The following is a 14,310-nucleotide window of genomic DNA, read 5'->3' on the forward strand; positions in this document are numbered from 1 at the left end:
ATATCCGATCGATGTTCTTAGTCATGAAGGGGAGTAAATGGCCCGGTTATGAAATGGTTAATTCAGTGGTGGCAAACTGGGTGTGAAGAGTACTGGGTCTGTGAAAAGTTGTCAGGTTTTGGATTTTAAGTTTTTATTAGGTGATTGTTTTCATTAATTGCTTCTGATGGTTCTTCCTACATCAGATGAGGGTCCGGTATAAAGACGACTATTCCCAGAATGCCATTCACCATATCCGTTGTTAGAGACCATTCAGACACGTAAGAATTGTGCTGGAAGTTTTATTTTATTTTAAGACACATTTAAGATGTAAGAGACTTCAAGAAAGTCGTGAACTTCCCAGATAATAGAAAAGTATGAAGACCCTGAGATATTAGACAGTCTACGTGACCCTGATCCCAGGAGCTAGCGCTCTAACAAAAAATCCATTAGACTTTAAAGAAATATTACAGCACGGACAATAAAATCCTCAATGTACTGTAGTTAAAGAGGGTTTCCACTTTTAGAGAATTGAAAATAGATCAAAACTCCTTGAAATCTTTGCAGTAGAATCCCTGGTGCCTTCAGTTCACCTCTTCTGAACACCAGACCTCTCCTTCATGTTCTTTCTAGACTTCTTAATAGTGGCCGGTTATGATCTCTCAGAGATTCCCAGAACTGATCCTTCTGGTCACTTTTCCAGGATGCAGCGTAGCAGAAGAGTTCCTGCATCTGTTTATAACACGGCCTCATCCGTCTCAGGCGGTCATGTTCTTCACGTGACAGGAGACCATTATTGTAGAGATCCTTCAGGACCGGATCCACCAGAGTCACCCGTCCTATCAGAGCCTCTCGATGTTGGTCCACCAAATGCTCCTCATCTGTAATAAAACATGAGATTTTCTGTCATTAATATTCTCACTTCATCCCATTTTTCTAACAGATGAAAGAAGGGAGCAGGAAAAATACAGTAGAGAAAGAACTGAGAAGAGATAGATTAGGGGGTGATAAGCTGGCCTAAATAAGATGTGATTTTATCAACAGTTTTAAGCCTGGCCTAATGGGAACCATCTGGATTATCTGGGGTAATGCATTCTAGAGAACTGGTGCAACATGAGAGAAGTCTTGGAGACAGAAGTGGAAGGTTTGGATTATGGAGGTTCACGGGGCTCTGGTCCGGCAGTCGGTGACTAACGATGTGGCCGCTGGACCAAGCGCCTGAAAATCTTGTTGGTCAGCTCTGGTCTTAAGCTTAATCTTATGGTAATGGAAATTTTCTAACAGATGTCATTTTCTCCTTGGATGTTTTGTGCCACTGAAGAAAACACATGTGCCAGGGTTGACGTAGAACTTCCTCCAAGGCAGAATATGAGTGTCTTAGTGTAAAGTTCTTAAGCTGCGTTGGGACAGGAGGGGGAAGAGATCGGGGTCAATGATGACTATAAATGCTGGGTGCCAAAAGTAGAAATAGACAGCGCTCCATCCAGGTGTATAGACCAAAACCAGTGAATTTATTCAGCCATGATAGCAACGTTTCGACCCTAGTGGGTCTTTGTCAAGCATACAATACTGTGCCTGGGTTCGGCTTTAAATAGGGTGTATGCCACGCAGGGCACCAATCCCCATCAAGCCGCCCACTAACAAATAATCAGTGTGAATTTATATGAAAACAAACATCAAACCATGTAACATTAAAAGCCCCCAACCGCCCATATTAACATAATACAGGGCCCTGTATATTTATATTTATGATATATATTGTTTATATTATATTTATATTTTTGATATATATTGTTTATATCAATATATATTTATATTTTTGATATATATTGTTTATATTATATTTACATTTTTGATATATATTGTTTATATCAAAACAAACATCAAACCATGTAACATTAAAAGCCCCCAACCGCCCATATTAACATAATACAGGGCCCTGTATTATGTTAATATGGGCGGTTGGGGGCTTTTAATGTTACATGGTTTGATGTTTGTTTTCATATAAATTCACACTGATTATTTGTTAGTGGGCGGCTTGATGGGGATTGGTGCCCTGCGTGGCATACACCCTATTTAAAGCCGAACCCAGGCACAGTATTGTATGCTTGACAAAGACCCACTAGGGTCGAAACGTTGCTATCATGGCTGAATAAATTCACTGGTTTTGGTCTATACACCTGGATGGAGCGCTGTCTATTTCTACTTTTGGTATACCGTATGGTTCTAGTGGGTTCCCTGGACCTGGACGGGCGCTCCGGCCTATGAGTGCTGTCAGCCAACTTTTCGTTTATAAATGCTGGGTGGTCATAGTGTGAAGATGTGAGCGTACATGAGTCCTGAGAAGGAAAGAAGGATGTCAGAGAGCAATAAAGGAGCGTTAAGAAGAGCCGGAAAATGACTAGATCCAGTGTGTGGTGCAAACATCAGAAAGAGGAAAGGGTGGCACTTTGACTCATGTAAGTAGCTTGTATAAACTTTTATTCTTATTGCACTTTATACAACATGGACCCGGGGACGGTATTCCTTCAGGAAGACGGCAGTTTTATGCTACGTTCACATTAGCGTTGTGCGCCGCTGCGTCGGCGACGCAACGCACAACGCACACAAAAACGCACCAAAACGCACGCAAAAACGCTGCGTTTTGCGACGTATGCGTCGTTTTTTGCCGAAATTTGGACGCAAGAAAAATGCAACTTGTTGCGTTTTCTTGGTCCGACGCTTGCGGCAAAAAAGACGCATGCGTCGCACAACGCAACAAACAAAAACGCATGCGTCCCCCATGTTAAATATAGGGGCGTATGACGCATGCATCGCCGCTGCGTCGCCCGACGCAAACCCGACGCAAACTAGCATAACGCTAGTGTGAACGTAGCCTTACACTGCACTAGCGCTTCAATGGGTCCAGTACTTTATACAACATGGAGCTGGGGACGGTATTCCTTCAGGAAGACGGCTGTTTCGCATACCACTAGTGTTTCGACAGATCCAGCACTTTATACAACATGGAGCCGAGGACGGTATTCCTTCAGGAAGATGGCTGTTTTGCATAGCACTAGCGCTTCAATGGGTCCAGTACCTTATACAACATGGAGCTGGGGACGGTATTCCTTCAGGAAGATGGCTGTTTTGCATAGCACTAGCGCTTCAATGGGTCCAGTACTTTATACAACATGGAGCTGGGGATGGTATTCCTTCAGGAACACAGCAGTTTCATACTGCACTAGCACTTTAATGGGTCCAGCACTTTATGCAACATGGAGCTGGGGACGTTATTCCTTCAGGAAGATGGCAGTTTCACACTGCACTAGCGCTTCAATGGGTCCAGTACTTTATACAACATGGAGCTGGGGATGGTATTCCTTCAGGAAGACTGCTGTTTCGCATAGCACTAGTGTTTCGACAGATCCAGCACTTTATGCAACATGGAGCCGAGGACAGTATTCCTTCAGGAAGATGGCCGTTTCGCACAACACTAGCGTTTCGACGGCTCCAGCACTTTATGCGACATGAAGCCGGGGATGGTATTTATTCAGGAAGACTGCCGTTTCAAACTGCACTAGCACTTCAATGGGTCCAGCACTTTAGGCAACATGGAGCCGGGGGAGGTATTCCTTCAGGAAGACTGCCGTTTCACACTGCACTAGCACTTCAATAGGTCTAGCACTTTATGCACCTTGGAGCTGGGGAGGGTATTCCTTCAGGAAGACTGCCGTTTTGCTCTGCACTAGCGCTTCAATGGGTCCATCACTTTATACAACGTGGAGCCCGGGACGGTATTCCTTCAGGACGACGGCGGTTTCGCACTGCACGTACCCGTTGAAGCGCTAGTGCAGAGTGAAACGGCTGTCATCCTGAAGGAATATCATCCCTGGTTCTCTGTTGTATAAAGTGCTGTAAGAATAAAAAGTTTATACAAGATACTAACGTGAGTCAGAGAGCCAGCCTTTCCTCTTTCTGAAGTTTGCACCACGGACTTGTTTTCCTCGGGTGGAGCACCTGTATACCACGATACTAGCAAGCTGCTATCAAGTGTCCGCTGAATACTACTCAAGGTGTGCGGTCAGAATAGTGCCGTTTTTTGTCTTCTTTGATTGAATTAAACTTTTCTAATTAATTTCTATGGAAAATCGATTTTGCTGTTGCTATAAGGAGTTTTTGGAGCTTTTTTTTCCTGGCGATGTTTGGAAAAATGTGTGTCACTACGTTCCCACGATGAGCATTTGGTCAGTTTTTTACACAGCATATTTAAAACAAAAATGAAAGTAACGTATTCTACTTAATGGAGGATCAGAAATTGTGCCGAAAATCTGCAACATCAAAAGCTCATCATGTGAACGCAGCCTTATAATGAGTATCCTGTGTGCTGTCTGACCTAAAGGCTGCGAAGAAGCAGCTTCTGCTTGAAAAACGCATGCTGTCCTCAAAAACCTCAGTGTGAACATAGACGTAATAAATGTGGTTGTGACACTGTGGAGCCTCTGGTCATTGTTTTCTACGACGCGGTGTGCGCACATGCTGAGATAATACTGATAAAGAATTTAGAAGGAGTCTTACAACTTGATGTCGCTGTTTCCTCAATTGATCCTGAAAAAAAAAGATCACAGAAGAAAAGGGATCAGCCCAGATAATGAGAGCTTTAGTGTCACATTGTCATTTACAAAGTATCAAAATGTTCCAAAATACATGACCACAATGAATGTAAGAATGATACAATGTACAGCCCGGTATCTACTATATAATTGTCTAAAGGTACCGTCACACTAAGCGACGCTGCAGCGATCTAGACAACGATGCCGATCGCTGCAGCGTCGCTGTGTGGTCGCTGGAGAGCTGTCACACAGACAGCTCTCCAGCGACCAACGATGCTGAAGTCCCCGGGTAACCAGGGTAAACATCGGGTTACTAAGCGCAGGGCCGCGCTTAGTAACCCGATGTTTACCCTGGTTACCATTGTAAAAGTAAAAAAAAAAAAACACTACATACTTACATTCCCGGTGTCTGATCACGTCCCTCGCCGTCAGCTTCCCGCACTGACTGAGCGCCGGCCGTAAAGTACAGCGGTGACGTCACCTCTGTGCTCTGCTTTACGGCCGGCCGGCGCTCACAGTCAGTGCGGGAAGCGGACGCCGGGGGACGTGACCAGACACCGGAATGTAAGTATGTAGTGTTTGTTTTTTTACTTTTACGATGGTAACTAGGGTAAACATCGGGTTACTAAGCGCGGCTCTGCGCTTAGTAACCCGATGTTTACCCTGGTTACCAGTGAAGACATCGCTGAATCGGCGTCACACACGCAGATTCAGCGATGTCAGCGGGAGATCCAGCGACGAAATAAAGTTCTGGACTTTCCCCAGCGACCAATGACATCACAGCAGGATCCTGATCGTTGGTCGCTGTCACGCATAACGATTTCGTTAACGATATCGTTGCTACGTCACAAAAAGCAACAATATGGTTAACGATATCGTTATGTGTGACGGTACCTTAAGGGTCACTTCCGTCTTTCTGTCTGTCCTTCTGTCTTTCTGTCTGTCTGTCACGGATATTCATTGGTCGTGACCTCTGTCTGTCATGGAAATCCAAGTCGCTGATTGGTTGTGGCAAAACAGCCATGACCAATCAGCGACAGACACAGTCCGGCGGCAACATGGCCGCTCCTTCCTCCCCGCAGTCAGTGCCCGCTCCGTACTCCCCTCCAGTCACCGCTCACACAGCGTTGACCGCAGTCTAGAATACCCGATGCGTTAGAATCGGGCTACCATCTAGTAGTCAATATTGACTGTTACCGTCTCTCTAATAATATTCTGTGATAATCCGTGAAGATTATATTATACATAGAGCACATCATTATATCAACCTGTAAAATTAAGTTACCGATTTATCATCAATGATGCGGAAAACCAGAAAAGACAAAACTTCAGTTTACTGCTCACCTCTTGTTACTGATCCTGGATTCACCCCCATGGCCGACTCCAGAAGAGCGCAACCGTTCACTGAAAGACACCGAGCAGAAGTAATGAGTCCAGACCCAAACATCCCGCACAACCACAGAGCGCAACATTCACCAGCACCGCGATCCGTGTACAGCACTGTCTGCACTCAACGCACTGAGACCTCCCTGAGTACAGATAATGTAGTAGATGTCACCTGCAGTCCTATGTAACACCACAGATAACACAGTGATCACTCGCTGAGTACAGATAATGTAGTAGATGTCACCTGCAGTCCTATGTAACACCACAGATAACACAGTGATAACTCTCTGAGTACAGATAATGTAGTAGATGTCACCTGCAGTCCTATGTAACACCACAGATAACACAGTGATAACTCTCTGAGTACAGATAATGTAGTAGATGTCACCTGCAGTCCTATGTAACACCACAGATAACACAGTGATAACTCTCTGAGTACAGATAATGTAGTAGATGTCACCTGCAGTCCTATGTAACACCACCGATAACACAGTAATAACTCTCTGAGTACAGATAATGTAGTAGATATCACCTGCAGTCCTATGTAACGACACAGATAACACAGTGATATCTCTCTGAGTACAGATAATGTAGTAGATGTCACCTGCAGTCCTATGTAACACCACAGATAACACAGTGATATCTCTCTGAGTACAGATAATGTACTAGATGTGTCCTGAAGTCCTATGTAACACCACAGATAACACTGTGATAACTCTCTGAGTACAGATAATGTAGTAGATGTGTCCTGCAGTCCTATGTAACACCACAGATAACACAGTGATCACTCGCTGAGTACAGATAATGTAGTATATGTCACCTGCAGTCCTATGTAACACCACAGATAACACAGTGATCACTCGCTGAGTACAGATAATGTAGTAGATGTCACCTGCAGTCCTATGTAACACCACAGATAACACAGTGATCACTCTCTCTGAGTACAGATAATGTAGTAGATGTCACCTGCAGTCCTATGTAGCACCACAGATAACAGTGATAACTCTGTGAGTGCAGATAATGTAGTAGATGTCACCTGCAGTCCTATGTAACACCACAGATAACAGTGATAACTCTCTGAGTACAGATAATGTAGTAGATGTGTCATGCAGTCCTATGTAACACCACAGATAACACAGTGATCTCTCTCTGAGTACAGATAATGTAGTAGATGTGTCCTGCAGTCCTATGTAACACCACAGATAAGACAGTGATCTATCTCTGAGTACAGATAATGTAGTAGATGTGTCCTGCAGTCCTATGTAACACCACAGATAACAGTGATAACTCCCTGAGTACAGATAATGTAGTAGATGTGTCCTGCAGTCCTATGTAACACCACAGATAACACAGTGATCACTCTCCGAGTACAGATAATGTATTAGATGTCACCTGCAGTCCTATGTAACACCACAGATAACACAGTGATAAATCTCCGAGTACAGATAATGTAGTAGATGTCACCTGCAGTCCTATGTAACACCACAGATAACAGTGATAACTCTCTGAGTACAGATACTGTAGTAGATGTCACCTGCAGTCCTATGTAACACCACAGATAGCACAGTGATAACTCCCTGAGTACAGATAATGTAGTAGATGTCACCTGCAGTCCTATGTAACACCACAGATAACACTGATAATTCTCTGAGTACAGATAATGTAGTAGATGTCACCTGCAGTCCTATGTAGCACCACAGATAACACAGTGATCACTCTCTGAATACAGATACTGTAGTAGATGTCACCTGCAGTCCTATGCAACACCACAGATAACACAGTGATCACTCTCTAAGTACAGATAATGTAGTAGATGTCACCTGCAGTCCTATGTAACACCACAGATAACAGTGATAACTCTCTGAGTACAGATAATGAAATAGATGTCACCTGCAGTCCTATGTAACACCACAGATAACACAGTGATAACTCTCTGAGTACAGATAATGTAGTAGATGTCACCTGCAGTCCAATATAACCACCAAGCTCTGTGCCTCAGCTCTGACATGTAACCACCAAGCTCTGTGCCTCGGCTCTGACATGTAACCACCAAGCTCTGTGCCTCAGCTCTGGCATGTAACCACCAAGCTCTGTGCCTCAGCTCTGACATGTAACCACCAAGCTCTGTGCCTCAGCTCTGACATGTAACCACCAAGCTCTGTGCCTCAGCTCTGACATGTAACCACCAAGCTCTGTGCCTCAGCTCTGGCATGTAACCACCAAGCTATGTCCTCAGCTCTGGCATGTAACCACCAAGCTATGTCCTCAGCTCTGGCATGTAACCACCAAGCTCTGTGCCTCAGCTCTGACATGTAACCACCAAGCTCTGTGCCTCAGCTCTGACATGTAACCACCAAGCTCTGTGCCTCGGTTCTGACATGTAACCACCAAGCTCTGTGCCTCGGCTCTGACATGTAACCACTAAGCTCTGTGCCTCAGCTCTGACATGTAACCACCAAGCTCTGTGCCTCAGCTCTGGCATGTAACCACCAAGCTATGTCCTCAGCTCTGACATGTAACCAGCAAGCTCTGTGCCTCAGCTCTGACATGTAACCACCAAGCTCTGTGCCTCAGCTCTGACATGTAATCACCAAGCTCTGTGCCTCAGCTCTGACATGTAACCACCAAGCTCTGTGCCTCAGCTATGACATGTAACCACCAAGCTCTGTGCCTCGGCTCTGACATGTAACCACCAAGCTCTGTGCCTCGGCTCTGACATGTAACCACCAAGCTCTGTGCCTCGGCTCTGACATGTAACCACCAAGCTCTGTGCCTCGGCTCTGGCATGTAACCACCAAGCTCTGTGCCTCGGCTCTGACATGTAACCACCAAGCTCTGTGCCTCGGCTCTGACATGTAACCACCAAGCTCTGTGCCTCAGCTCTGACATGTAACCACCAAGCTCTGTGCCTCAGCTCTGGCATGTAACCACCAAGCTCTGTGCCTCAGCTCTGGCATGTAACCACCAAGCTCTGTGCCTCAGCTCTGGCATGTAACCACTAAGCTCCGAATCTTTCCTCTGCTGTATAACCCACCAGTTCTGGGCCTCAAAACTGTGTAACTGACAATAAAACACAATTCTTGAAGAGCTGTGACCCCTTTGCTAGTTGCATTGTGTTGAGTAATTATCTGCTCCATTTGAACCCTACTTAGTCCATGTAAGTCACTGCTCCATCCTTGATGGGGTGCGGAGTTAAGGGTCATAGGCCACCCAAGCAGAGGTATCCTAGGGACTGCAGGTAACATCTACTACATTTCTTGTACTTTGTGTTATTCGGCTCCTGAAAAGTGACAGATTCAGGTCTACCGCCCCCCAGTTCTAGTATTTTCTCTATGTCTTCTGATAATAATGCCGGTACTGCTGGTCGTATTATAACCAGATTTTCTGGTTCTTACCTGTCTTAAAGGCGTTCCTTAGTTTCATTGCCTCCCCATTCTCATTTATGGCTTCTAGTACCTTCAAGGTCACATGAATCCAATTGGTATCTGTGTAGTAGCGAATAATGAGATCAGCCACGTCGTCAGGGTCCACAAACTCCAACTGACTTCTCGGGATACTTTTGTGTCCTTCCAGGTCATTTAACTTGTTCTTAAACTTCTTAAATGCCGTTTTACCCAAATTCTGAAGTGTGTCGATCAGGACATCCCTTATTGTTCTCCTCATCGCCTCCTAAATAGTGACTCTACGAATGATCCGGTTCCTCCGCAGCAGATCAATGGACAGTATGGACGGTATTTCGCTCTTCTTGATCTCCACCTTGTTCCTAAGACTGGTCGGTTTCTTGGACACTTGTGTCGCTGGAGGGAGGAAGAGTTGCAGAGACTAATATACGGAAACTTCTACTGGACCTGGAGCACAAATTAATGGACTCGGAGGAAAAAGATCTCCTACTGCTTGGCCTCTCCACAAGTCATGAGACTTTAAACTTCAGCTCCCGGAAGCGATAAAACTTTAAATCCTGTAAAGTAAGAAATATTTTATCTTTTACAATAATCTATCACAAACTTCCGATGCGGACCGTGAGAGAGATAAAAGAGACAGTAATTAGGCAAAACTGCAAAATGTGGGAAACCTGCGGCGAGACCTCCACCAAAGTCACGTGTGGACCCAACGTGTGAGCACAGTCTCCATGCCCTCAGTGACCCATTCATGTTTCATTGCTGGAAATGGTCAGCGCTGGTCCCCCCCACTCCGCTTCTTTATGTCCAGGCTCCTCGGAAGCACAATTGGAACAGGAAACAATCTGAAAATCATTGTTCTAGGAACTTAGGTGGCACCCCGAGGTTTGATGACTCCTTGTGTCCAGAAAGTCTCCGCTTTTGCAGGAGGGTTGGCAAATTTTGCTTATACTGGTATATACTTCCTTACTGACACCATATTAGCACTTGATGTGTATACAGTGCCTTGAAAAAGTATTCATACCCCGTGAACTTTTCCACATTTTTCACGTTACACCCACAAACTGAAATGTATTTTTTATGATGCAACACTAAAAGAGCAAGTATTTGTGACATGTAAAGGAAATTATACCGGGTTTTCTAATTATTTAACAAATATAAATCAGATAATGGTTCTGCGCATTAATATTCAGCCCCCCTGTAGTCTGATGCCCCTAAATAAAATGATGAGTGACCAATCGACTCCAAAAGTCACATAATAAGTACATTGAGTCCACCTGGGTGTAATTTCTGCTCAGAATAACTACAGTTGTTCTGTGAAGGCCTCAGAGGTTTGCGTGAGAACATTAGAGATCAAACAGCATCATGAAAACCAAGGAGCCCACCAGACAGGTCAGGGATAAAGGTGTGCAGAGGAAGAAAGCAGGGTTAGGTTATAAAATAAATATCCCAAGCTCTGAACATCTTACCGAGTGCTGTGCCATGTATCATCCAAAAATAGAAGGAATATGGCCCAACTGTAAAACTCCCAAGACATGGCCGTCCACCTGACCTGACATCCCAAGCAAGGAGAGCACTAAGTATAGAAGTAGCAGCAGAGAGGACCATGGTCACTGGAGGAGCTGCAGATCCACAGCTCGGGGGAGAATCTGTCCACAGGAGAACTATTAGTCATATAATCCACAAATCTGACCTAGTGCGAGAGTGACTGTGCAGAAAAGAAGACGGGGTAAAAATGTCACCTCTGTCTGTGCAAAACTGGTAGAGACGGACCCCAAAAGACTGCAGTAGTAATTGCAGAGAAAGGTGGTCCTACAAAGTACTGACTAAGGGGATGAATATAATTATCAGATTTATATTTCTAAAATAATGTAAAACTTCTATCATTTCCTTTACACGTCACAAATGCTGTTACTTAGTAATTGTGTCACAGAAAATCAAAATAAATTACATCTAGGTTTCTGGATGTAACGCGAAAAAATTTGAAAAAGTTCATGGGGTGTGAATACTTTTTCAGGGCGCTGTAACTGTGTTTACTGTTCACAGAATGGAAGTTATAATGAACGGTTTTACAACGGTTCTGTGCAATAATTGTAGTACGATTGCTACATATGAAGATTATCCTCTGCTTAACTAGAACAGCAGAGAAATGTGCAGATGTCATTGGACTGGTCGTCATCAACTGGATGTGACTGGTGCAGCGAACACAACAGGAATCCTGGAGCCACAGTGCGATCATAGGATAGGAGAGAATAATCAGAATAATCAGAGTAAAAAGAATAATGAGAATTGTGAGAATAATCAAAATAGTGAGAATAATCAGAATAATGAGAATAGTGAAAATAATCAGAGTGATGAGAATAATGAGAACAATCAGAATAATCAGAATAGTGAGAATAATCAGAGTAAAAAGAATAGTGAGAATAATCAGAGTAAAAAGAATAGTGAGAATAATCAGAGTAATCATAATAGTGAGAATAGTGAGAACAATCAGAGTAGTTAGAATAATGGCATCTTTTGTCTTACACTTTCCGCGTCTTTTGTCTTACACGTTCCGCAGCTAGATGGGATCCTGTAGTGTCAGATGGCTTTAGGGCCGGTGATCATCTCTGCGTCACTCTTGTAAATGGTGCTCCTGGCCAGGGCGCTGTTCAAACCATCCAGTGTGTGGCTGTCTCCTCTCCTCCACCGGCTCTGCTCTTCACCTGGGGAAGACTCTGCTTCTCCTCTGCCACCAATGGTTCCTCCTCACAGGACGCTGAGATCGGGTGCAGCAAACAGGAGTGGTGGGACTCTTGTGTTCTCTCTAGAAACCTCCCCGGAGATCCGCTCTGTTCTCAGTGTCCCCTCTGCGATCAGTCACATGGTGACAGCGCCTTCTGCTGCAGATCACGAATACAGCAGGGCTTTACTAGTGACAGAGTCTTATCTCTGTCGTCACCTTCGTTCACGGCAGGTTGGAGCACGACTATCGGAGTCCGCGCTGCCGGGCGGGAGGGTCATCATACAAACATTTACATTATTACTGTGGGGCAGAAATTAGCTGTAAAGTTGGCAAACGTACATTAGGGATAGACATCTTCAGACCACAGGGGGCGCCGTTCTCATGAAATACATCCACTTTGCTTGTACAGCAGAATTTCTGTGCAAAAAAAAAAAGCAGCAACAAATCCCTGCATGTGAACACGGTCTAAATGTCCAAGCAAAGTGGACGTGATTCCGTGAAATCTCCACCCCCTGTGGTCTGAAGACGATGCTGAATTCTGTGGTTTTGGTGCATTTTTCTCTATAGGCTTCTTCTGAAAAAAAAAGAAAAAAAAGCATGAAGAAAAAAAAAAACGCTGTTGCATTTTTAAGTGCAGAATCAAAGATTTTCTGTAATATTAAAAAAGCTTCACAGAAACAAATGGGAGTGAAATACAGAAAATCAATAACAAACAGTCCAAAGTCTGGTGTCCGGAGCTTACCGTACGGATGAGCCGCCCCAGCCCAGGCTTTGTCCTAACAAGCCCGGCTGCAAGGTGCCGGAAATACCTGCGAGGAGGGCGGTGCGAAGGACGGTACAGCAGCACTCCACCCGCGGCTGTGGAACTCCACAGCACACGGAAAACACAGCTCTGCTGCAACCTAAGGGAAAGAAAAACCGAGATATAACGTGTGGTGGGAGACTGATACGGAAGGATGCTGTCCACTCATTACCCACCAGTCTGTTTATTTCTGAAATGGCAAGAAACACTGTTTACCTGCAGATACAGGGGGTAATCTGCATGTAAAACTCATATAGATGATGTCTGCCCAGCTTACTGTTACAGGGGGTAATCCGCATGTAAAACTAATATAGATGTCTGCCCAGTTTACTGTTACAGGGGGTAATCCGCAAGTAAAACTCATATAGATGATGTCTGCCCAGCTTACTGCTACAGGCGTAATCCGCATGTAAAACTAATATAGATGTCTGCCCAGCTTACTACTACAGGGGGTAATCCGCATGTAAAATTCATATAGATGATGTCTGCCCAGCTTACTGCTACAGGGGGTAATCCGCATGTAAAATTCATATAGATGATGTCTGCCCAGCTTACTGCTACAGGCGTAATCCGCATGTAAAACTAATATAGATGTCTGCCCAGCTTACTGCTAAAGGGGGTAATCCGCATATAAAATTCATGTAGATGTCTGCCCAGCTTACTACTACAGGGGGTAATCCGCATGTAAAATTCATATAGATGTCTGCCCAGCTTACTGCTACAGGCGTAATCCGCATGTAAAATTCATATAGATGATGTCTGCCCAGCTTACTGCTACAGGGGGTAATCTGCATGTAAAACTCATATAGATGATGTCTGCCCAGCTTACTGCTACAGGCGTAATCCGCTTGTAAAACTCATATAGATGTCTGCCCAGCTTGCTGCTACAGGGGGTAATCCGCATGTAAAACTAATATAGATGTCTGCCCAGCTTACTGCTACAGGGGGTAATCCGCATGTAAAATTCATATAGATGATGTCTGCCCAGCTTACTGCTACAGGGGGTAATCCGCATGTAAAATTCATATAGATGATGTCTGCCCAGCTTGCTGCTACAGGGGGTAATCCGCATGTAAAACTAATATAGATGATGTCTGCCCAGCTTACTGCTACAGGGGATAATCCGCATGTAAAACTCATATAGATGATGTCTGCCCAGCTTACTGCTACAGGCGTAATCCGCATGTAAAACTCATATAGATTATGTCTGCCCAGCTTGCTGCTACAGGGGGTAATCCGCATGTAAAACTAATATAGATGTCTGCCCAGCTTACTGCTACAGGGGGTAATCCGCATGTAAAACTCATATAGATGTCTGCCCAGCTTACTGCTACAGGGGGTAATCCGCATGTAAAATTCATATAGATGATGTCTGCCCAGTTTACTGCTACAGGGGGTAATCCGCATGTAAAACTAATATAGATGTCT

The 14,310-nt window shown here is 44.5% G+C and overlaps 1 protein-coding gene across 4 annotated transcripts; it reads right to left on the reverse strand.

Moving 5' to 3' along the window:
* Positions 1-267: 267 nt before the first annotated feature.
* LOC138645607 (apoptosis-associated speck-like protein containing a CARD) lies at positions 268-12,878 on the reverse strand. 4 transcript variants are annotated; one of them, XM_069735035.1, is made up of 6 exons: positions 12,823-12,878; positions 11,882-12,237; positions 9,353-9,915; positions 5,916-5,975; positions 4,537-4,566; positions 268-860 (listed from the first exon to the last, which is right to left on the reverse strand). In XM_069735035.1, the coding sequence occupies exons 3-6, from the start codon at positions 9,618-9,620 to the stop codon at positions 598-600; spliced, it is 621 nt and encodes a 206-aa protein (XP_069591136.1). In that variant the 5' UTR covers positions 9,621-9,915; positions 11,882-12,237; positions 12,823-12,878; the 3' UTR covers positions 268-597. The 4 variants fall into 4 exon arrangements, with proteins under 4 accessions (XP_069591136.1, XP_069591134.1, XP_069591137.1 ...); XM_069735033.1 differs by having other exon boundaries at positions 11,882-12,654; positions 12,823-12,840; XM_069735036.1 differs by having other exon boundaries at positions 11,905-12,872.
* Positions 12,879-14,310: the final 1,432 nt, after the last annotated feature.

Source organism: Ranitomeya imitator, chromosome 7, assembly GCF_032444005.1.
Source record: "Ranitomeya imitator isolate aRanImi1 chromosome 7, aRanImi1.pri, whole genome shotgun sequence".
Lineage (NCBI taxonomy): Eukaryota > Metazoa > Chordata > Amphibia > Anura > Dendrobatidae > Ranitomeya > Ranitomeya imitator.